Here is a 25,664-nt window from a genome sequence, read left to right on the forward strand (position 1 = left end):
GCAAACTCCTGTGGATGACCCACATGCAGAGGTGGGGATAAAACCACAATTAAGCTCCAGGGATGGAGTGACTAAGGAAGAGGATCAAAAAACTTTCTAAAAGCTGTATAAACTGTAAATTAAACCCACGAGAACAACTAGGTAAACTCTCTGTCTATGGAATATATAAAAGGGTAATGAGTACTCCTACAAAAGAAAATTCTCTAGCTCTGGCAGCTCTGGACATTGGAGGCAAGCACACGTAGGATTAGGGCCAGATTAGAATCTGAACTGTCCCCACAGCAGGTCTGGAGGCTAGCCCTCCTGAGTACTGAAGGGCCTCCTAAGAATGAGAAGGTGGGGTCGGGGGTGAGGATGCTGACAGCTGAGACCTGAGAAAAATAGTTATTATTATTCTTATATTTTTATTCCATCTATAGTGGGTTCTGAATATTCTTTTATTTCTGTTGCTGTGGTTATTATCTCTTTTTTAACACATTTTTTATTTCTTTTATATATTTCTGCTTCTATAACTGAACTTCTATTTTAGCTTTTTATGTTTTTTGTTGTTGTTGCTGTTTTTCTTGTTGAAGTTTTACTTTAATATGTATGTATCTTTTTTATATATTTTGACTTAACTTGCTTTTCTATTTGTTTTTCTTTTTTCACCATGTTTGTTTCTTTTGTTTTCTTTGCTTTATTCCTCAGTTGACACTCTGCTTTGGTCTTGTTTTCTGCTTATTGTTTTAGTTAGTTTTGTTTTTAATTGGTTGATATTATTTTTGGTTTCCTTTGTTTGCCAGGTCACTCTCTTGAACTTTATTTTCTTTGGTATGTTTTGGTTTCATGTGTGTGTGGTATGTGTTGTGTGTGTGTATGTTCCTTTGTTTTTGTTTTTATTTGTCTAATTTTGCTTTTACCATTTGTCTGGGGTTCATTTTTAGTCTCTTGGGTTTTTGTTTGTTTTAATCCCTTTTATTACAGTATTCTTGCCTGGAGAATCCCAGGGACAGAGCAGCCTGGTGGGTTGCCGTCTATGGGGTCGCACAGAGTCGGACAGGACTGAAGTGACTTAGCAGCAGCAGCAGCACTGGCATAATAAACAGCTTGTGAGATCTTGGTTGCCTGACCAGAAGTAAGGCCTGAGCCTCTGGAGTGGGAGTGTTGAGTACAGGACACTAGAGAACTCCTGACCCCAGGGAGTATTCATCAGTGAGAACTCCCACAGACGCCTCCACCTATATCAAGACTCAGCAACACCCGATTGCCTGCAGCACCCACCACAGGATACCTTACCCAACAACAAGCAAAACAAAAACACAACCCAATCATCAGCAGACAGGCTTCCCACAGACACCCCAAAATACACCACCTCACATGGCCCTGCCCATCAGAGGGAAAAAACTCACTTCCTCCCACCGGAATGCAGGCACAAGTCCCTTCAAACTTGAAGCCTACTCAAGACACTGGACCAACCTCACCTATGAGACGAAAAGCAAGAGGAACTATGACCCTATACCCTAAGGAAAGTAGACCTCAAACACAGTATTTTACACAAAATGAAAAGACAGAGAAATATTGTGCAGATGAAGGAACAAGACCAAATAAACAAAGAGGAAATAGGCAAACTACTTGAAAAAGAATTCAGAATAATGACAGTAAAGATGATCCAGGGCTTTCCTGATATCTCAGTTGGTAAAGAATCCTCCTGCAAAGCAGGAGACCTCGGTTTGATTCCTGGGAAGAAGATCTGCTAGAGAAGAGATAGGCTACCCACTCCAGTATCCTTGGGCTTCCTAGTGGCTAAGAAGGTAAAGGATCCACCTGCAATGCGGGAGACCTGGATTTGATGCCTGGGTTGGGAAGATCCCCTGGAGAAGCGAAAGGCTACCCACTCTAGTATTCTGGTCTGGAGAAACTCCACAGACTGTACAGTCCATGGGATCAAAAAGAGTTGGACACAACTGGGAGACTTTCACTTTTACTTTTCAAAGATGATCGAAAATTTTGAAAATAGAATGGAGAAAAGGCCAAGAATCATTTAACACATTTCACAAGGAACTAAAAGAAATAAAAAATAAATAAACAGTAATAAACAATACAATTACTGAAATTAAAAATACTCTAGAAGGAATCAATAGCAGAATAATTGAGGCAGAACAGATAAGTGAGCTGGAAGGTACAATGGCAGGAATCATTGCTTAAGAGAATAAAGAAAAAAAAGAACAAAAAGAACTGATAGTCTCAGAGACTTCTGGGACAATATTAAATGTACCAACATTTGAATTAAACGGAGAAGAACAGAAAAAGGGTCTGACATTTTTGAAGAGACTATATTTGAAAACTTCACTAACGTGGGAAAGGAAATAATGAAGTCCAAGAAACGCAGAGAGTGCCATACAGGATAAACCCAAGAAGAAACATGCCAAAACACTTATTTATCAAACTAACAAAAATTAAACAAAAAGGGAAAGCAGCAAGGGAAAGACAACAAGTAACATATAAGAGAAATTCCATAAGGTTAACAGTTGATCTTTCAGCAGAAACTCTGTAGGCCAGAAAGGAATGGCAAGATATATTTAAAGTAATGGAACGGAAAAATCTACAACTAAGATTACTAAGTACAGATCTCATTCAAAATTGATGGAGAAATCAAAAGATTTATAGACAAGCAAAAGTTTAGAGAATTTAGCACCAACAAAAAAGCTTTACAATAAATGCTAATGGAAATTCTATAGGCAGGAAACACAAGAGAAGGAAAAGGCTTACAAAAACAAACCCAAAACAATTAAGAAAATACCAATAGGAACATATATATCAATAGTTATTTTAAATATAAATGAATCAAACGTTCCAACCAAAAGACAGAGTAGCTGAATGGATACAAAAATAAGACCCACATACATGCTGCCTACAGGGGACCCACCTCGGACCTAGGACATATACAGACTGAAAAATGAGAGGATAGAAAAAGATATTCCGTGCAAATGGAAATAAAAAGAGCCAGAGTAGCAATTCTCCTATCAGACAAACAGACTTTAAAATAAAGAATATTACAAGAGATAAAGAAAGACATTACATAACGATCAAGGGATCAAGGAAACATAACAATTGTAAATATTTATTCACCCAACAAAGGAGCACCTCAATACATAAAGCAAACACTGTTAACAGACATAAAAGGGGAAATTGACAGTAACACAATAATAGTAGGGGACTGTAACACTCCACTTATACTAATAGACAAATCATCCAGACAGAAAATTAATAAGGAAACACAAGCCTTAAATGATACATTAGACAAAATGTACCTAACTGACGTCTTCAGGACATTCCATCCACGTGCAGAAGACATTTTCTTCTCAAGTGCACAAGGAACAAACATTCTCCAGGATAGATCATATATTGTGTCACAAATCAAGCCTTGGTAAATTTAAGAAAATTGAAATTGTATCAAGCACGCTTCTGACCACAACACAATGAGACTAGATAAAAATTACAGGGAAAAAAACTGTGAAAAACACAAATACATGAAGGTTAAACAATACACTTCTAAATAACCAATAGGTTACTAAAGAAATCAAAAAAGACCTAGAAACACATGACAACAAAAGCATGCTGTCCCAAAACCTATGGGATGCAACAAAAGCAGTTCTAAGAGGGAAGTTTATAGTAATAGAATCTTACCTTAAGAAACAAGATATCTAACAGATAACCTAACCTTACACCTAAAGCAATTGGAAAAAGATGAACCCCCCCCAAAAAAAAAAATTAAACAAACAAACCCCAAAGTTGGTAGAAGGAAAGAAATCATAAACAAAGAGCAGAAATAAATGAAAAAAAAAGGGAACAATGCGAAGATCAACAAAACTAAAAGCTGGTTCTTTGAGAAAATAAACAAAATTGACAAAACATTAGCCAGACTCATCAAGAAAAAAAGGGAGGAGACTCAAATCAACAAACTTAGAAGTGATAAAAGAAGAGGTGACAACAGGCAATGTAGAAATACAAAGGATCAGAAGAGACTTCTACAAGCAGCGGGCTGGATGAAGAATGAGTTGGAATCAAGATTGCCAGAAGAAATATCAACAACCTCAGATACGCAGATGACACGACCCTCATGGCAGAAAGCAAAGAAGAACTAAACAGCCTCTTGATGAAAGTGAAAGAGGAGAGTGAAAAAGCTGGCTTAAAACTCAACATTCAAAAAACTAAGATCATGGCATCTGGTCCCATCACTTCATGGCAAATAGGTGGGGAAACAATGCAAACAGTGACAGACTTTATTCTTTGGGGCTCCAAAATCACTGCGGATGGTGACTGCAGCTGTGAAATTAAAAGATGCTTGCTCCTTGGAACGAAAGTTGTGACCAATCTAGACAGCATATTAAAAAGCAGAGACATTACTTTACCAACAAAGGCCTGTCTAGTCAAAGCTATGGTTTTTCCAGTAGTCATGTATGGATGTGAGAGTTCGACTATAAAGAAAGCTGAGTGCAGAAGAAGTGATGCTTTTGAACTGTGGTGTTGGAGAAGACTCTTGAGAGTCCCTTGGACTGCAAGGAGATCCAACCAGTCCATCCTAAAGGAAATCAGTCCTGAATATTCATTGGAAAGACTGATGCTGAAGCTGAAACTCCAATACTTGGCCACCTGATGCAAAGAACCGACTCATTGGAAAAGACCCTGATGCTGGGAAAGATTGAGAAGGGCGTGACAGAGGAAGAGGATGAGATGTTTGGATGGTATCACTGACGCAATGGACATGAGTTTGAGTAGGCTCCGGGAGTTGGTGATAGACAGGGAAGCCTGGCGTGCTGCAGTCCATGGGGTCACAAAGAGTTGGACATGACTGAGCAACTGAACTGAACTGATGTGCCAATAAAACAGACAACCTGGAAGAAATGGACAAATTCTTGGAAAAGTTCAACCTTCCAAGGCTGAACCAGGAAAAAACAGAAAATTACGAACAGATCAATCAGAAGCACTGAAATCAAAACTGTGATCAAAAATCTCCCAAAAAACAAAAGTCCAGGGCCAGATGGCTTCACAGGTGAATTCTATCAAGTGGTTGCATGCTCAGTTAACTCAGTTGTGTCCAACTTTTTGCAACCCTATGGACCTGTAGCCCACCAGGCTCCTCTGTCAATGGTGATTCTCTAGGCAAGAATACTGGAGTGGGTTGCCATTCCCTTCTCCAGGTGATCTTCCCAACCCAGGGATCGAACTGGCATCTCTTATGTTTCCTGCATTGGCAGGCAGGTTCTTTACCACAAGTGCCACCTGGGAAGCCAATTAAACATTTAGAGAACAGCTAATGTCTAACCTTTTCAAACTCTTTCAGAAAACTGCACAGTGAGGAACACTCATTCTATGAGGCCACCATCACCCTGATACCAAAATCTGACAAGGGGACATCACAAAAAAAAGAAAATTATAGGCCAGTATCACTGATGAACATAGATGCAAAAGTCCTACTAAATTCTAGCAAAGAGAATCCAACAACACATTAAAAGGATCATACACTATGATCAAGTGGGGTTTACCCCAAAGATGCAAAGATTCTTCAATATATGCAAATCAATCAATGTGATCACCATATTAAATAAAAATCATATGATAACAGATGAAGAAAAAGTTCTGAACAAAATTCAACACACATTTATGATAAAAACTCTTCAAAGAAGGAACCTACCTCAACATAATAAAGGCCATGTATGGCAAATCCACAGCAAACATTATCCTCAATGGTAAAAAACTGAAAGCACATCCTCCAAGATCAGAAACAAGACAAGGGTGCCCACTCTCGCCACGATTATTCAACATAGTTTTCGAAGTCCTAGCCATGCAATCACTGAAGAAAAGGAAATAAAATGAATCCAGATTGGGAAAAAAAGATGCAAAATTCTCATTGTTTGCAGATAATATGATATTACACATAGAAAGATACTAAAGATCCTATCAGAAAATTACTAGAGTTAATCAGTCAATTTAGTAAAGTAACAGGATACAAAATCAACACAGAGAAATCCTTTGTATTCCTATACACTAACAACAAAGAATCAGAAAGAGAAATTAAGGACTCAATTACATTCACCATTGCAACCGAAAGAATACAATACCTAGAAATAAACCTACCCAAAGAGACAAAGGACCTATATACAGAAAACTATAAGATACTCATGAAAGAAATCAAAGACAACACAAACAGATGAAGAGATATAGCATGTTCTTGGATTCAAAGAATCAAAATTATGAAAATGACTCTACTACCCAAGCAATCTACAGATTCAATGCAATCCCTATCAAACTGCCAATGGCATTTTTCACAGAACTAGAACAAAATATTTCACAATTTATAAGACCCCGAATAGTCAAAGCAATCTTAAGAAAAATGGAGGTAGAGAAATCAACCTTCCTGACTTCAGGCTATACTACAAAGTTACAGTCATCAAGGCAGTATGGTACTGGCACAAAAACAGATATACAGATTAATGGAACAAGATAGAAAGCCCAGAGATAAACCCACGCACCCACGGGCACCCTATTTTTGACAAAGGAGGCAAGAATATGCAATGGAAAAAGGACAGTTTCTTCAGTAAGTGGTACTGGGAAAACTGGACAGTTATGTATAAAAGAATGAATACAGAACATTTCCTACCACCACACACAAAAATAAACTCAAAATGGATTAAAGACCTAAATGTAAGACCAGAAACCATAAAACTTAGATGAACACATAGGCAGAATACTCTTTGACATACATTGCAGCAAGATCCTCTATGACCCACCTTCAAGAGTAATGGAAATAAAAACAAATGGGACCTAGTTGAACTTAAAAGCTTTTGCAAAGGAAACCAAAAACCAGGTGAAAAGACAACCTTCAGAATGGGAGAAAATAACTGCAAATGAAGCAACTGACAAAGGATTAGTCTCCAAAATATACAAGCAGCTCATGCAGCTCAATATCAGAAAAACAACCCAATCAGAAAAATGGACAGAAGACCTAAACAGACATTTCTCCAAAGAAGACACACAGATAGCTAACACGCGCATGAAAAAATGCTCAACATTGCTCATTATTAGAGAAATGCAAATCAAAACTACAAGGTATCACCTCACACTGGTCAGAATGGCCACCATCATCAAAAAACCTACAAACAAAAAGTGCTGGAGAGGATGTGGAGAAAAGGGAACCCTCCCTCTTGCACAGTTGGTGGGAATGAAAATTGATACAGCCACTATGGAGGACAGTACAGAGACTTCTTAAAAAAAAAACCAGGAATAAAACTACCATACGACCGAGCAATCCCACTACTGGTCATATACCCTGAGCATATGTGCTTAGTCACATCCAACTCTTTGTGACCCCACAGACTCTATCCCACCAGGCTCCTCTGTCCATGGAATTTTCCAGGCAAGAATACGGGAGTAGGTTGCCACTTTCTGCTCCAGGGACCTTTTCAACCCAGGGATCAAACTCATGTCTTCTGTGTCTCCTACACTGGAAGGTGGATTCTTTACCACTAGCACCACCTAGGAAACCCATATACCCTGAGAAAACCATAATTCAAAAAGACACATATGCCCCCCAAAGTTCACTGCACCACTATTTACAATAGCTAGGACATGGAAGTAACCAAGATCTCCACTGACAGATAAATGGATAAAGAAGTTGTGGTACATATATGAGTGGAATATCACTCAACTATAAAAAGGAAAGAATCTGAGTCAGTTCTAGTGAGGTGGACAAACCTAGAGCCTGTTATACAGAGTGAAGAAAGAGAAAAACAAGTATCATATATTAATGCATATATGGAATTTAGAAAAATGGTACAGATGAACCTATTTGCAGGGCAGGAATAAAGATGCAGACATAGAGAACAGACTTGCGGACACAGCGGGGGGAAGGGAGGATGGCATGAATTGAGAGAGTAACACTGACACAGACATCACCATATGTGATACACACAGCTGGTGAGAAGCTGCTGTAAACCCAGCGCTCTGTGACCACCTAGAGGGGTGGGGGGTGGGAGGGAGGCTCAAGAGGGAGGGGACATATGTATGCTTGTGGCTGATTCATGTGTGTGGTTGTATAGGCAGAAACCAATGTGACACTGTAAAGCAATTACCCTCCAATTATAAAAAAAAAAAAAAAAACACACACACACAGTAAAAAGTCTTGCTCTTTCAGCCTGGAAGTAAACTTGCTAAACTCTATCAGAAATTTCCTTTTCATTTGATTTGGCCAAAAACTGTCTTACAGGTAAAACGAGGCCCTGTATCCAAGCATCAGAGGATTAGGACACGTGGAGGGAGGCATCCGTCTTCCTGGTGTCTGTGCAGGCAACTCAAAGTGGGAATGACTTGTGCAGGACAGGCCGCCTCTGTGTGACCCACATGCTGGCTCCATGCCCCTTACATACCTGCTTCCAGGAGGGGTGGAGCGGCTCTCAGGAGCTTGGGGGTCTGACTGTATTGACCACGTTGGGCCACTGGGACTGATGACAGGCCGAAGTGTGGGGGGAGTTGAAGCACTGCTTCTGTTTATGATGCTGCTTGCCAAATTCAGGTTTGTTACCTAGAAATGAAGTGAGGGAAATAAACTGACTTTACAGAGTTTTAGAAAAGCATCATTAAAAACATATTGGGGAAATCATGTAGAGTCCAGGCGATGCTGACCCATCTGGGCTAAAACAGTGGTTGTGACAAAGGCGGGCATTAAAGAGTGACTTCGGTGCACATCCAAGAGCAGAGCTGAGGGTAGCGAGTGTCAGTGTATGTTAACAAGCATTTATCCCGCTCCTACTACGTGCAAAGCGCCATACGGTGCCAGGCGCAGGAGAACACAAAGATTGATAACAAAGACCGCAAGTATTTACTGAGTCTTTACTCTGTGTCATGCAAGCTTCTAAGAATTAGGCAGACTGCTTAGTCTTTCTGACCCCTGTGTCCTCATATCAAAGTTCTAAATGCTCAATACATTTTAGTTATAAATAATAATTAGATAACTCACTGATTTAGAAAAAAGTTGCACAGGCAATAGAAAAATGGGCACCAACTTCAATAAATGATTTACAAAAATCAAATATAATTAGCCAATTAAACAAAACTACTCAGTTCTATTGTCAAAGAAATGTAAATTACAAGATAACACTTTTATGTGTTACACTGACACATACTAATACAAAATATAGTACCAAAAAATATATATATATATATAGTACCTAACAATGCCAAAGGGTGATACTAGATGTGTACTTACACTATTTATGAAACTATTCATTGATAGACTCTTTCTACAAGTAAATTTGCCAACATATTATTAAAAGTATCAAAATTTTTGTACACTTTGACGCTACAGTCTAAGTTATAGGAACTATGCAAAAAAAAATTGCAGATCATTAATGAGGTGAGTATTATAATAGCAGTTACTATTTAGCAGAACTTAAAATGTGCCAAGCTCTGAGTAAACAAGTATATTACATGCATCTCATTCATAATTCTATTGGCAAGTACTACTATAATCCCCACTTTACAAAGAAGGAAACAGGAATAAATGGCAGAACTACAATCTGACCATTGTCTGAAACTCCAAATTCCCTGTTCTTACTCACTACACTATACTGTGAATAGAAACTGAAAACAAGCATTCTTTTTAATGTTGAAAAAGGAAAGATTTAAATGGCTAACAGTATTTAAATAAATGTTAAATAAATTTTGCTCTAAACAGATAAGGAAATGTTATGTATCCACCAGAATTTTTTGCAGAATACTTAATGATTTAGGAACATGCCGATGTCTTGAATTTAAAAAAAAAGAAATCACAATATGAAACTGTACAGAGAGCAGATCCAAATTTCCTTAAACGCACACATACGCAGATACACATTCCTAAAAGGGATGTATTACTTTTATAATCCAAAAGAAAAATAAAGTGTACATTATATGAAAAATACAGGTGTGAGCTGATAAGTAAAACCTGGATAGGGAGAGTGGAATCAGAAAAGGAGGCTTCAAGAAACATTTCAAATAAGATGCACAGGAGATGCTGAAAGAGGGGGGGTGGTGAACTCAAGGCTGAAGGCAGGGTGCTGAGTGGGAGATACAGGGAAGAGTGACATGAGGAGATTTAAATTCCAAGAGAAGGGTCCCAAAAGTGTAACAATTTTGATACAAATAGAATAATTCTGGATTTTTTTTTAATCTGAAAGAAAGTAAGTCATTTTTAGCAGTCTAATGCTTCATTCCTAGTTACAGAATTCAGTAAGTGACAACCGCCCAGGACTGTGTCTTCACACCAAAGACTCAAATATTTTTGACCCCTTTCTGCCGCCACCAGGGGAGAAGAAGGACCACGTTGACAAAAGGGGGAAGACAGTGCAGCAGATGACGGCAGTGCCCTCTGGCCCCTCTGAAGAGCCTTGACCCTCTTCCTGCACCCTACCTAGAAGCAACAAAGATTCTCAATCAGACTCCCTGTAGGACTCAGCTCACCCTTGCCCCAACACTAAGCCCCCCTGGCCCTAAAGATTAAGCTTTTCAAATTAGACATGAGCTTACAGCTTATAAAGACGTTACCAAGTGGAAAGGTCTTTCTGATAACTAACAACTTCTCCAATTACTGTCTTAGTTGGTGGTGCCAAAAACCTAATAAAAAAGGCTTATTAATAATTTACAGTGGTACAGCAATAAAATAAAATGTACATACTTTACCATGGTTAGTATAAACTTTCTGGCTTGGACATGAGTGAATGGGAAGAAGAGATATTAGACTTGGTGCATTTTCTCTCTTTTGGCCAGACTGCCTTTAACTGAAACATGATTGTCTTCATCATCGGCTTCCCTGGTGGCTCAGCCGGTAAAGAATCTGTCTGCAATGCAGGACACTGCCTGGATCGGGAAGATCCATGGAAAAGAAAATGGCAACCCCTTCCAGTATTCTTGCCTGGGAAATTCCAAGGATAGAGGAGGCTGGGGGGCTACAGTCCATGGGGTCAAAAGAGTCAGACACAACTTGGTGACTGAACCATCATTTTCATCATAATTGCTGACATTTACTGAATGTTCACCATGTGCCATGGGCTCAGCTCAGCAGCACTCAGCCTTTTGGGCACCAGGGACCAGTTTTATGGAAGACAGTTTTTCCCTGGACTAGGGGAAGGGGGGATGGGTTTTGGGGGTGATTCAAATGCATTACGTTTACTGTGCACTTTATTTCTATTTTGTGGCAATTTCAGGATATCCGGCCTTGACTTTAGGCTTAGGATTCATGCCTATGAGAATCTGATGCTGTCGATCTGAAAGAAGGCCGAGCTCAGGTAGTAAGGCAAGCCCGGGAAGCGGCTATACACACAGATGAAACCTGACCCTTGGCTCACCTCCCGCTGAGCAGCCCAGGTCCTAACGGCCATGGACGGCTACAGGTCTGTGGCCCAGGAGCTGGGGGCCCACAGCTTAGATGCCCTTGCATTATCTTGATGTGCACAATTTCACTTAACCCTGAGCAAGCCTTTCAAGAAGTTTCTATTGTTACTCCCATTTTACAGAAGAGGCAACTGAAGTCTTAAGAGGTAAATAATTAGATAAAAGTAACAAATTGACTAGATGGCAGGGCCAAGACAAAAACAGAGAAAGTCCTCTAATGCATGTGGTATACTTTATTCTAATACTATGGCCTAACATTTGAGTCCTTGCAGAAGTGCCAGGTACTTATAAGTGAGGTTTTTATCTCCCTCCATTACTCACAGAGGTAAATCCTGTGATACTCTCTTTTCTCTCTCTCTCTCTCTTTTTTTTTTGGTCACTCCATGTGGTTTTCTGGGATTTTAGTTCCTATACCAGGCATTGAACTCAGCCCCTTGGTAGTGGGAGAGGGGAGTCCTAACCACTGAACTGTCAGGAAATTCCCCCAGTACTCCCTTCTCAGATGGGGAGAAACTAAGGGTCAGAGAAGCTATGGTAAGTCATTGGTTCAAGGTCACATAACAGTTGCAGAACTGGTACTCTTGTCTTAAAAAAACATTTTCTAGTTTTGAAACTAATAGGGAAACAGTTGTCCTCAATTACTAGAAGTTTTTGAAAATATAATCAGATACAGACCTCACATTCTGAAAATAATGATTATACAGGAATTGATTATACCTAACTATGGTGTTGGAGAAGACTCTTGAGAGTCCCTTGGACTGCAAGGAGATCCAACCAGTCAATCCTGAAGGAGATAAGTCTTGGGTGTTCATTGGAAGGACTGATGCTGAAGCTGACACTCCAATACTTTGGCCACCTCATGCGAAGAGTTGACTCGTTGGAAAAGACCCTGATGCTGGGAGGGACTGGGGGCAGGAGGAGAAGGGGACGACAGAGGATGAGATGGCTGGATGGCATCACCGACTCGATGGGCATGAGTTTGAGTAAACTCCGGGAGTTGGTGATGGACAGGGAGGCCTGGCGTGCTGCGGTTTATGGGGTCGCAGAGCCGGGCACGACTGAGCGACTGAACTGAACTGAAGTATTCCAGCTTTTTCTCCTTTTCCTTAAATTTTATTTCCCACTTGTCACCCTTCACCACAGCATATTAGAGAAACAGAGTAATAAAAAACCCAAAACAAAACCATCCTCAATCAGTTTTGTTCTTGGCAGATACAGTAAGAGATGGTACGAACATAAAACTAATTTTGGACTCAGAGTGAATTTTGTTTTTTCATGTAACATCCACTCTACATATTTCATGGATAAACCAAGAATTGGTAGCCATTATTATTTCCTTCTACATAAAAGGAAAGCATCCTTAATTTATTTTGAGAAAGATATCAAAAAAAGACCACTGCTTCAATGTAAGATTATGTAAGGAATAAGAAAAGTCTTGCAAGGTCTCATCTTTCTATGCAAAGGATTCCCGCTAAAGAAAGAAAAAAAAAAAAAAAAGGCATCTGTCTCTATTAAATAATAACAACTTGCCCCTCTAAATATTCAAGTCTTACTTCTGTGATTTTTGTCTAGAAGACACTCAGTACCCAGGCCATAATTACCTCCATACCATCCAGCTCTGTCTTCCCAGGACATACATTGCTAATGAGTAATAAAATAATTTAGGGCTCACTTAGCTATGGCCTCAGAGTCTTCTTTACACAGTCCTCCGGGCAGCTGTCTCCAATTAATCAGAACTGACAGGGGAGACAACTATTTTCGATCCTTGTTCTAGAACAGTACCATCCAATAGAACATACTGTGACGGAGATGTTCTATAAACTGCACAGTTCAGTACAGTAGTCACTGGCCACAGATGACTACTGTGCATTTGAAATATGACCACTGTGACTGAGGAACTGGACTGTAAACTGTATTTAACTTAAATTTTTAAAGCCACATGAAGGCCGTGGCCATCTTATCTGACAGCACAGCTCTAGAGCCTTGACCAGATCTGGCTGAATCCTATGAGTACAGATTTATGCCTGTCTAAGTTCAGTCTAAGCAAATTATCTCCAGATTAAATGAGTTTCGAATATCCCTAGTTCTTTCTTTTAGCTTCTCAGTTTTTTCTAGAATAGGCAGAAGAAGTCATTGAACTAAAACAGACCCACGCATCACTTCTGGTGGCCCTAGCTACACTTTGTCTTGACTAGGGATAGGGCTGACCAAAGGGCAGGGCAGGTCTTAAGAAACTCTATAAGCCAATTAAGAGTTCACACCTGGCAGTTTCTTCCTTATAGGGACAGAGTGACGATGACTATTCCTGTCATAGGCTCCCTTTGCTTCCCTGTCCATCTACATTTCTCCAGATAACATAACAAAACCAGCTTTGATAAAATAAAGAGAAAGTGAAAAATGGCATTTAATTATATCTGATTTGCAACAAATGGTTAACATGTCACTACTAAAGAATTTTTTTTTTTTTAATGACAAGGCTCACAGCACATAAAGACACAGCACCAGTCACAAAACAGACGCTCATCATTTTAGTGAGGAGGATCAGGCTACTAATATTAAGGTAGAGGCGGTCTAGCAACCCACTCCAGTATGCTTGCCTGGAGAATCGCATGGACAGAGGAGCCTGGCAGGCTATAGTCCACGGGGTCGGCACAGAGTCAGACACAGCTGAAGCGACCTTGCACAGCACAGTCGCCATTGGGCCAGTTGGCTTCTCTGGGCTGATGATCAGAGACTATGCTACTAAATCTAGGCTGGTCAACTCATGAATTTATGCCACCGGTCGCAAAGGGGTCTGGAAGACAGGATAGTTAAAGATCATGTCTTGCTGATAAAGGATATCAGCATCTCTATGTTGCTTATAAGAACTTCGCAAGTCTATGTTTGGATCTCTAAAGTGTTTTGCCATAGTTAATTTTTAGGCAAATACGAAATCTTTCAGGCTCCTTTACAATAATAGTAATGACAACAAAGCTGGATTAGCACTAATGACGGCCAGCTCTAATCAGCACTGTGCTTTCGCCAGGCATTGTGCTAGACAATTAACTCAACCTTCAAGGCGCATCTGTTAGGCACAGTTATTGCCCTCATTTACAGATAGGGATACTGAGAGTAGGAGGTAAAATAATTTGCTCAAGAACAAATAATTGTTATCTATAAGCCCCTAGTTTCAATTCCTGTTTTGCCTGATACAAAATCTCCAGGTCTTGTAGTTTTAACCACTGAATTATTTCACTGCCTTATAACTTTCACCTGAACTTATTATTCTGTCTGTGGACCGGTATTTGCATTATCCAGGAGTTTGTTAAAAACGCAGCTTCAGCCCAATCTCAGCCCCAGTGAACAGAAATCTGTATTTGACAAGAGCCACAGGTAATTCATGTGCATCTTTAAGCTTGAGAAGCACTTGCTACAGGGCATGGTAGGAAAGGAAAAAACAGGAAAGAGGGACCTTTCAAAGCTAGTCCTCCGTAAAAGCTCACGGGATTGTCCAAAAACCAGCAGAAATGCCCTAATGGAGTGAGGAACAACATACAAAACAACCAAAGGGAAGGAGTAGAGAAAAGAATTCTATCAAGAACTTTGAGGCTCTACTGTTTCTCATTGTCATTTGGATGTTCAAACATTAACATGCATAATGTCAAGTATGCCAAGGATGCAAAAGTGGATGAAACAGTTTGGAACAAGCTTCACGGAACTTCAAATCTAGATTATCATGCTGCCATGAAAAATGGTGGTCATTAAAAATAAATTGACAAGGGCTTCCCTGGTGGCTCAATGATAAAGAATCCGCCTGCCAATGCAAGAGGCATGGGTTTGATCCCTGATCTGAGTAGATTCCACGTGCCTCGGAGCAGCTAAGTCCGTGCTGAGCCTGTGCTCCAGAGCCCGGGAGCCGCAACTACTGAGCCCAAGTGCCTCAACTACTGAAACCTGCATGCCCTAGAACCCGTGCTCCACAAAAAGAGAAGCCACTGCAATGAGAAGCCCACATGCTCCAACTCAAGAGGAGCCCCAAGATGCCACAACCAGAGAAAAGCCCAAACAAGTAAATAAAATTAAATATAAAAAATATGAAAGTGAAGTCGTTCGGTCGTGTCCGACTCTTTGCGACCCCATGGACCGTAGCTTACCAGGCTCCTCTGTCCATGGGATTTTCCAGGCAAGAGTACTGGAGTGGGTTGCCATTTCCTTCTCCAGGGGATCTTCCCAACCCAGGGATCGAACCCGGGTCTCCTGCATTGCAGGCAGACGCTTTACCGTCTGAGCCAAAAATAAACCAAGATATTTAAGTCTCATAACAATCAGCTTGTTAAATATTCTTCCACCCCTGCCTTTCTCTAAGTGAAGGACAGCCTGTAGGAGAATCCAGTCTCGAGCCTGTGCGTGCGTGCCAAGTCCCCCTGAGCCTTAGGGCCCACTGGCAGATGTTTCACCCCTTGCTCTCCTCCTGCCCCTCCTTTTCCTCTGCTCCCACTCTCTCGGAGTGGCTCCTGCAGAAGTTCCACTCCTGTTCCCTTCCTCATGTCCGTTGCCATGCTGACCTCAGGGTGTTTTTTCTTTCAGTACCAAAACTCTTGTTTATTTTAGAGCCAACCTTCCGAATAAGGCAGGTGAGCAAATATCTGAATGTGTGGGGTAGGGACACATTGCATGCATTCCATCTAGACAGGTGTTTAAATTACTGCGGGAATAAATACAGGTGATGGATTGAGAAAACGGGTAGCAGAAACAGAGGGAGGCCAGTTTCCGGTGGCTGGCCCGCCCAAGTGTTGCTGCTTGTTACTGCTGTCTGCTAAAAGTAGCGCTATTGCCAGTGCTGTAATTAAAATATGATGGTATCACCCTGATGGCTTCCCAGGATATACCTGTCACCCGCTCAGACACACAACCTTCTGGTGTCCAAAAGGATCCGGGGCCAGGCCGAACTAGATCACTGCGGCTCTACAGGCATGCTTGAGGAATGCTACAGTCCTGAATGGTCAAAAGTCCAAAACTCAAAGATTTAAGTCCATAAATATTTACTCTATTGCTGCAAAGCCTTGGGTAACGTCCTAAGAGTATGGGTGGCCATACTCTTAAAATGTGGCCTCTGCCCTTAAGCCATGAAGGAGTTGGTAATCGAGTGAGGAAAAACATCCAGACAAATAGCAATATTAAAGGCCTCGAGGATATGGTAATTGCCATAATAAAGGCATTAAAGAAATTCAAAGAAGGCAGTTGAACTGCCTTCTAAATGATGAACTGTCTTCTAAAATGATAAGTAGGAGGACTGGTATGGGGCTGGTGGAATGGTGGTGGCTCCAAGGAGAAAAGATAAGGCAGGATTAAAAATGCAGAGACAGATAAGCAGGAAGAGTCTCTGAGAAACAGAAAGCACTCTAATTTGGCTAAAGCTTAGAGCAATGGAAGATGGAAGCCAATAGGAGAACACCTTGGGGAGGTCCCTGAATTCCACCCTCTTCATCTAGTAGACAGCAGTAAGATGGCTCGCAGATTCTGACAGAGTAGGGCTATGCCAAGACTGTGGGGAAGCAGGGAAGTCTGGCTGAGAGTCAGCACAGTCAGGCGAGACATAATAAGGATGGCATGCAGGACACACTTTGCTGGTCTCTCCTCACCCACCCACCCCCACGCCGCCCCAAGGCTGAAGAAGAGTACTGGGCCTTGGAACTGGAGAAGGGCATTTGTAGTATGATGATAAAAGCCCTCAAGTTCATGTGTTCACGTTTTCTTTTTTTCAATCAGCCCTCTTTTGGATTACATCCTCCCAAACAGCTAACAAGGCAAGTTGGCACTGCCCACCATTTAAGAAGGGAAGGTCCAAGCGTGGGCATCTTAGGCCAGCTTTGTTCTAGGACCTCATGGGAAAATGTGCCTTTCCTTAGATTTTTCATTCCATGCCTCCCCTCAACAGGAAAATGGTTTGAGGATCAAGACACGGAGGTGGGCCAGGAGCGAGGTGCCCAGGAGGCAGACTAGATGGCTTCTGTCTAGGCCTGAAACCTGGAGGCAAAAGAAGACATTGGCTCATCTGGCCCATGTCACTGAAGCTAGGATTCCTACTCAGGAGACTGGAGCCAAAAATCTTGCAGTGATTAAGAGACGCTTTGGCCTGGGAGATCGTCTCTGGGAACCTTCCCTTGACTCTCAAGTTAGCTGCTATGGAATCTGGATTCCAGCCATAGTTCTCTTGCAGTCAATGTTTAATGGTTTCTCAATAACTTCTAGATCTACCATGGAACAACAGAAACAAACAAACTGACATTTAAGGATAGTGAGGTTTTAGCAAACATTTGAAAAGACAAAACAGGTTAATGAAAAAAAAAATAAGTTGCCAGTGTCTACTGCGATACTGAGTCCCCTGCCATATCAACATTAACTAGCATCTACTTCTGTGCACGCATGTGCCGCCAGAGATGCTCAGAGGGCTCAAACAAACCTTGTGTGCACCTGGACCCAGAGACCCCACAGAGACTGCGACAGAACTGTGTCTGAGTGTCTCCTGTGGAGGTATGGGTCAGCAGTGGACTGCTGCAGGGGCAGGGGCTCTGGGTGCAGTAGACCCGGGTATGGCATAAGCCCTCTTGGAGGAGGTCGCCATTAACCCCACCATAGAGCCGCCAGAACTTACATAGGACTGGGAAACATACTTTTAGAAAGAGAAAAGCTATGACCAACCTAGACAACATATTAAAAAGCAGAGACATTACTTTGCCAACAAAGATCTGTCTAGTCAAAGCTATGGTTTTTCCAGTGGTCATGTATGGATGTGAGAGTTGGAGTACAAAAAGAAAGCTGAGTGCAGAAGAACTGATGCTTTTGAACTGTGGTGTTGGAGAAGACTCTTGAGAGTCCCTTGGACAGCAAGGAGATCCAACCAGTCCATCCCAAAGGACACCAGTCCTGACATTCATTGGAAGGACGGATGTTGAAGCTGAAACTCCAATACTTTGGCCACCTGATGCGAAGAACCGACTCATTGGAAAAGACCCTGATGCTGGGAAAGATTGAAGATGGGAGGAGAAGAGGATGACAGAGGATGAGATGGTTGGATGGCATCACCGACTCAATGGACATGAGTTTGAGTAAGCTCCAGGATTTGGTGATGCACAGGGAGGCCTGGTGTACTGCAGTCCATGGGGTCCCAAAGAGTCGCATATGACTGAACAACTGAACCAAACTGAACCACTGTGCATGCGTGTGCCATCAATCCCTCAAGAACAAGACACTCTCCACTTACAGCAGGCCCCAGGGTTCTACATTTCTACAGATATGGCTTGTCTACAAATATAGTGGCAAAAACCTTTCTCTAACTGGGGCTTATGGATTTTCACAAGACTTTCACCTTTCTTAACACAGTTCCAAGGTGTCTCATTGCTGCTTGGGAAAACACAAGCAGCAAATACAGATACAGCTATGCCAGGAGAGGCAGGAATTATCTCCAACCTGGAAACTGAAAAATCAGAGGCTATCTTGGGTTTCACCATTAGCCCTAGGAAGGTCCTTCACACCACATCAGTAGAGCTGGATCCTGAAATCTTGTTGCTAGTGCCTTGTGCTTTACTTTCCAATGTTAAGATTTATTTTTCACAGAAGAGTTCCCTCAGCTATAAAGGATCCTTGCCATTACAATGTTTCAAGAGCATAATGGTAGAGTTGAAGAGCTTCATGCCATGTTTTGCATTGTATTCTAATTATAGGTTTATTCACTTATCTTGCCCCACAAATTACATGCTCGCTTAGGACAAGGACTGCATCTTACTCCATTTTGTATCCCTGGAGTTTAGCCAGCAGTCACAAAAGTATTTATATAAATGAAGTGGGTCTCATCTAGTCTCAAATAACCCTCACAAACACACCTCAGTCTCCAACTAGCAGCTAGTTTCACCAGTGAGTTAAAAAGTGATTCATGTCACTGGAAGGCTTGCAAGGAAATTAAAGGTTCCAAATTACCTCTTTTTAAAAATACCATAAGGGAAGGACTGCTTTGGAATAAGGGGAAATGAAATAATCAGTGACTAGAGTGAGAGATAAGTGTTGTTCTTGCTATTATCAACCTGCATGATTTTAGAGATGATTTCTGCCTGGTCTTGAAGTTTTGGGCAAAGTTCTCAAATGGGTCGAATAATAGCTTAAACATAAAGATTTTATTCCTTGTCTATGAATATACTACATATGCTTTTCATGACACTAAAACAGCAAACAGCTAACACTCCAGTTGAGATTCACTTAGGCAAACTGAGGTTCACTAAGGCTGTTTGCAAATTTCAGGTATCCTATTTATCAAAACGGAGATGGAAATTCAACATCAAAGACTTAGTAATAGCTTAACATGAGAACAAATCAGTGGCGGAGCATTCCCAGTGCAGCTTATAATCTTGGCATAGCTCAGTCTCCTCATTATAGCATGGTCCATAAAATCATAACTAAGTCATCTAATGAGGTCTAGAGATGGGGTTCCACAAGATTATTTCATTAATCCAACAAATATTTATCAAACACTCTGTGGCATTCTTTTGAGAACTGAGGCTAGAATAATCTTTTTTTTTTTTTAATTAAAAAAATTCTTGCCTTCATGGAGATTATGGCCTGGGGGTAGGGGGTGCTGTATCACTGAAATATACAAAGAATGCCTGAAGCTAATATAATCACAAATTTAGAGCAATCACTTTTGGCCAAATTACTGATATTAATGATCATATACTACCTAAACGTTTTCAGAAGTTCTCAACTTGGAGACCATGGGTCCACCAGGCATCATGAACAAGTCAAGCTGGAGGGGGAGGAAATGTTTATGAACCCTCTGAAATTAATGTACATTTCTGAGTGCACATTTTTTCCAGGAGAAAAACTGTAGCTTGCATTCAGTTCTCCAAGGAATCTCTCACTCCAAAAAGGTTAAGACTCACTTCATATCACTGATACGAAGATCAATTTTTCTAAAGCTGTATTCACACTGTACTCCGAACTACACCAGTAGCATCTTGAGAACAACGTTCTCTGTGTCATTCATATACAAAGGCTCATCAGAATTTGATGGGATCAATTGAGTCTGTCATGCACTCTTCATTCCCCTGACCATGGAGCCCTGAATGATCTGGAATAGAAAAATGTAGTGGTGAGTCCTATCTGACTTGTTTTACCATATATCGCTGGAACAAAAGGCAATCCTTGAATAAAAAAAAAGTCACTGGACCAAGATCTATTTCACTCAAGATAAAAGGAAAATGCAAAGTGCTGGATCTGTACTTAATTACATGATTTGCATCACTGGATAAATACTAGAGAATATATTCAATTAAGAAACAAGAAAAGAATCATCCTTAAACAGCTACTTTTAAACCATTCTTCCAAGGGCACTTCTGAACAGGTATTAAATCATCAGCCATGACCACAAACATGTTTTAGGGCATGACCTTCGTCTCCTGTTCCTAGATACTGATAAAATGAATCTCAAGAAACTTATATTCTAATCAGCAGGAGATAAGGGTTCCAGTGTTAATCTCACTTTTAAAGGGGTTAGGAAAAGCAAGGAATCTCTGCAGCTCTGCTGCATTAGCACTAAGTTCTCTTGTCATGTCCTCTCATAAACGCTGTCACTTACATAACATACATATACACAGACACTTGGTGTTCCAAAATCTACAAAGAGTTCCAGATCAAGAATTGCCAAAGACATTCCTGGAAAACCTTACAAGATGGCCAAATCCATTTCTTGTACTTCTAATTCATTATTCAGTCTTTGAGTCGATGGGGGATGCCACCACCATGATAAACAGATCTACTCTCACTGCATCTCCAGGGATTAAGGCGGCTGCTCAGTGATGAATCTGAATTCACTACCAAACAATCTGATGGCTTGGCTACAACTCTACAGCAGTATTAAGCTCAGTCACTATAGTCTAAGGAGAGGTGAGAGTCCTGTGTGAAATGAGAAGAGGCAGAAAAGCACCGAGGGAAAGAGTAGGAAGTCAGATTTGGGTTTGAGTCCTGGTGCAGTCACTTGCCATTTGTGTGACCTCAGCAGAGTGACCTATGCTTTCAGCTATTTTCTTCATCTGTTAAAAAAAAGTCTCTACTTCATAAGGTTAAAGAGATAATGCATATAAAGAACTTACCACAGTATCCAGTACAAAGCAGACATTCAACTAATGTCACCTACTTTATTATGAAGGGCAGGTGTGGTGTTGTTGATGAAAAAAAAAAATGGAAGAGGAATAGTTTTTTTAAAACGAATGTAAAAACCAACATAACACAGAAGAGAAATTCTTTTCCATTTAGCAAGCATGTAATAAGTGCATACCAAGTGCTGGATGATGGGTTAAAAAGAACACCATCACATAGTTTATAACTCAATAGAAAAGAAGAAATGCAAAACTATAACATATTTTGTCATAGGGAATGACTAATGAAGGGCTACGGACATGGACTATGGAAAGATGACGTCTGGCTGGGGTGGCAGGGGCTTATTCATTCATTTATTTTAAAAATATGTATCAAATCCACACTATATACCCAGGTTGGGAAAACTGGTGAAAAAATGGACATGGTCACTTTCCACCCTTAATCAAGTACCTTATAGTCCAGTAGAATTAGCACATTTACTGAGTACTACCCATGAGTTAGGTTCTGAGGCAGCAAAGGATACGGCCTCCAAAGAGCTCACTGTTCATTAAAGGAGAGAGCTACCTGGACAAACACAAATAACTGTATGGCGAATGAAATGGCATGCCTATGAGAGAAGCGGCACTTACACTGAGCCTGGACAAATGTATACAGTTATACACGGTGTTGTTCAGTCACTAAGTCGTGTCCACCTCTTTGTGACCCCATGGACTGCAGCAGGCCAGACTTCCCTATCTCCTGGAGTTTGCTCAAATTCATGTCCATTGAGTCAGTGATGCCATCCAACCATCTAGTCCTTTGTCACCACCTTCTCCCTTCCTCAATCTTTCCCAGCATCATAATCTTTTCCAATGAATCGGGTCTTTGCATCAGGCAGCCAAAGTATTGGAACTTCAGCTTCAGCATCAGTCCTTCCAATGAATATTCAGGATTGACTTCCTTAAGGATTGACTGGTTTGATCTCTTTGCTATCCAAGGGAATCTCAACAGTCTTCTCCAGCTTCACAATTTGAAAGCATCAATTCTTTGGTGCTGAGCCTGTGAGAGGTCCAACTCCCAAATCCATACATGACTACTGGAAAAGCCACAGCTCTGACTAGATGGATCTTTGCCAGAAAAGCGATGTCTCTGCTTTTTAATGCACTGATGAGCTTTGCCACAGTTTTTCTTCTAAGGAGCAAGCATCTTTTAATTTCATGGCTGCAGTCACCATCTGCTGTGATTTTGGAGCCCAAGAAAAGAAAATCTGCCACTGTTTCCATGTTTTTCCCATCCATTTGCCATGAAGTGATGGGACCAGATGCCATCTTAGTTTTTTGAATGTTGAGTCTTAAGCCAGTTTTTTCACTCTCCTCTTTCACCTTCATCAAGAGGATCTTTAATTCCTTATCGCTTTCTGCCATACGGTAGTATCATCTGCATATCTGAAGTTGATATTTCTCCCAGCAGTCTTGATTCCAGCTTGTGCTACTACAGCCAGCCCAGCATTTCACATGATGTACTTACAAGCTAAAAGAGCAAGGTGACAAAATAGGGCCTCGACATACTCAGTTCCCAATTTTGAACCAGTCCATTGTTCCATGTCCAGTCCTAACTGTTGCTTCTTGAGCTGCATACCGATTTCTCAAGAGGCAGGTCAGGTGGTCTGGTATTCCCATCTCTTTAAGAATTTTCCAGTTTGTTGTGATCCACACACTCAAAGGCTTTAGCATAGTCAATGAAGCAGAAGTAGATGTTTTTCTGAAATTCCCTTGTTTTTTCTATGATCCAACAGATATTGGCAATTTGATCTCTGGTTCCTCTGCCTTTTCTAAATCCAGCTTGTACATCTGAAAGTTCTCGGTTCATGTAGTGTTGACTGTGGAACATTTCCCAAGAGAAGATAACATAAATTAAGGAACGGAGACTAAGAAAATTCTGGATGAGCTGCACAAAAACCTCTGTCACGGGAAGGAGACAGGTTGGAGAAGTAACCTGGAGCTGGATTCTACATAAAGGCTTTGACTAACATTCAGTAGCTGGGGCTTCACTTTGAAGATAACAGGATTCCATTCAAGATTCTTGAGCAAAGGAGTATCATTATCAGACTGGTGATTTAGAAAGATTCCTTTAGAACAAAGACTAGGGTGAATAGAGGAGAAAGGCTGGGAGACCATTTAGGAGGTAACTGTAGTGATCCAGTCCAGAGATAATTAAGTCCTTAAGCAGAACAGCAGATGTGAACAAGAGAAGATACATATCACAGAAATTATAGTCAGACTCAATGAGAACTGGCAACAACTGCCCTGGCATAGAGAGAATGAGGAAACAGAGAAGCTGATGAACTGAAGGGTCCATACCTAAGCCCCTAGGAGAACTGCAGTGTCCCTGATGCAGAGAGGGGAAAGGGGAGAAGAACAGGTAAGTTTCAGATACACTGAACATATTTTGAGTATTTTTAAAACATGCTTAAAACGTACATTGAATATTCTGGGTTCTTGCAATACAGTTAGATGGAGATGGCTAGCAGGCAGTTGGAAATCTGGACATGACGCTCAGAAAACAGGTTCAAACTAAAGATATATATTTGGGAGCAATTTTCAGGCCAGTACTAGATAAAGCTATGGCAAGAGGAAATTTACCCAGAGTGAGATACTACAGAGAGGCATAAAGTTCAGGTGAGCTCTGGAATTCAGATGCATGTTGAAGGATACCTGTAAGAATAGGGGGAAACAGATGCCCAGGCATCAACCCCCTTCTTTAGTCAGAAAGACTCTGCTGTTGTCAGTTTATACAATTCAGGTCTAAATACCAGTAGCTTTTTAAAAATGTGGAAAGTGGAATCTAGTTTTTAGGGGGGATGTATAGGATCAGCTCTCAAAGGAATTACTGAAGGGCTGGAGAAGCTAAGGGAAGTTTTCAGGAAGGAGACAGTCAATAATAGTGCCATGTACTAAAAGAGAATGAGGATTAATAATAGGTAACTGAAGCTGGTGATGCCAGGGTCATCGGTGACCTCTGAGAGTTACTGTTTTGTTTAGCTGCTCAGTCATGTCCGACTGTTTTGTGACCCCCATGGACTGTAGCCTGCCAGGCTCCTCTGTCCTTGGGCTTTCCCAGGCAAGAACACTGGAGTGGGTTGCCATTTCCTTCTGCAGGGAGTCTTCCCAACCCAGGGATTGAACCCGTGTCCTCTGCACTGGCAGGTGGATTCTTTACCACTGAGCCACCTGGGAAGACCTCTGAGAAAGAGTCAAAATGGTAAGAGATAAAGAAAGGTTATTTTAGAACAAGGGACCATCAGTAGGCCAAAGATCTAAGGAAAATTGGGAGTTTAAAGCCTGAAGAGACACAGAAGAGCTAGGGAAGTGATAGGATCAACTAGTGCTACGACCTAGGGCAGGGAGGCACAAGGGTCCAGGAGACTTCGTCTTGACACTGTAATTACTCCACTTGACACCGAAGAAAATTAAGGCACCAGGAATTTAAACAACTTGTCCAAAGTTTCACTGACCCAAGGGCTTCTGCTTTTTCCATGTACCTTTTTCTTTTTCTAGAAATGGAGAAAAGGAAAGTATATGACACAAAGAAGCACAACTTTTCTACCCAGAAAAATACAGAACCAAAGAAGCTACACTTACGGGGAAAAAAATTACAAAATCAGAACGCAAATGGACAATAGTTCAAACGTGTCACATACGGTCAGGAGGCAGGAAGAGCATTTCCGGTACTGAATGCCCAAGCGTGTGATAACTGAGGGCCGCTGGCGTCAATCCTGGAAAACACCTGTAACCACATCAAGAAATCGCGCTTCCTCTCTGCCAGCTTCACCTTCAAATAGAAATTTCTGAAACTGAGATTTACTCCAGGTCCACCCTGGACCCTGAAGAAATGAGCAGGATCACAATGGAAACTGCTGAAGCAGAAGAAATGATCAAAGAACTCCTTGAGTGCAAACGGATGGGTAAGCGGTGTGAGCCAATGTTCTCGACCTGAGTGGATGCCCTTCTCTAGGACTAGGCGGGAAAGGGGCAGGGTGAGGAGCAAAAGTAAAAAGACATTGAATGCTTTTCTTTTCTCCTCTCCATCTAAATGAAAAATGGGAGAAGTAAAAGGCATCGCCTCCCTCCTATGTATCTGTCAGCATATTT

General features: G+C 41.2%; 1 protein-coding gene across 13 annotated transcripts in view; it reads right to left on the reverse strand.

Annotated features, from left to right (window-relative positions):
* The window catches only part of TTLL5 (tubulin tyrosine ligase like 5), a 311,249-nt gene that overhangs the window by 148,024 nt on the left and 137,561 nt on the right, over positions 1-25,664 (reverse strand). For all 13 annotated transcript variants that reach the window (XM_061156564.1, XM_061156574.1, XM_061156573.1 and 10 more), the window contains one exon: positions 8,406-8,560. In XM_061156564.1, coding sequence (XP_061012547.1) covers positions 8,406-8,560 — 155 coding nt within the window. The remainder of the gene's footprint in view (positions 1-8,405; positions 8,561-25,664) is intronic.

Source organism: Dama dama, chromosome 12 (assembly GCF_033118175.1).
Source record: "Dama dama isolate Ldn47 chromosome 12, ASM3311817v1, whole genome shotgun sequence".
NCBI lineage: Eukaryota > Metazoa > Chordata > Mammalia > Artiodactyla > Cervidae > Dama > Dama dama.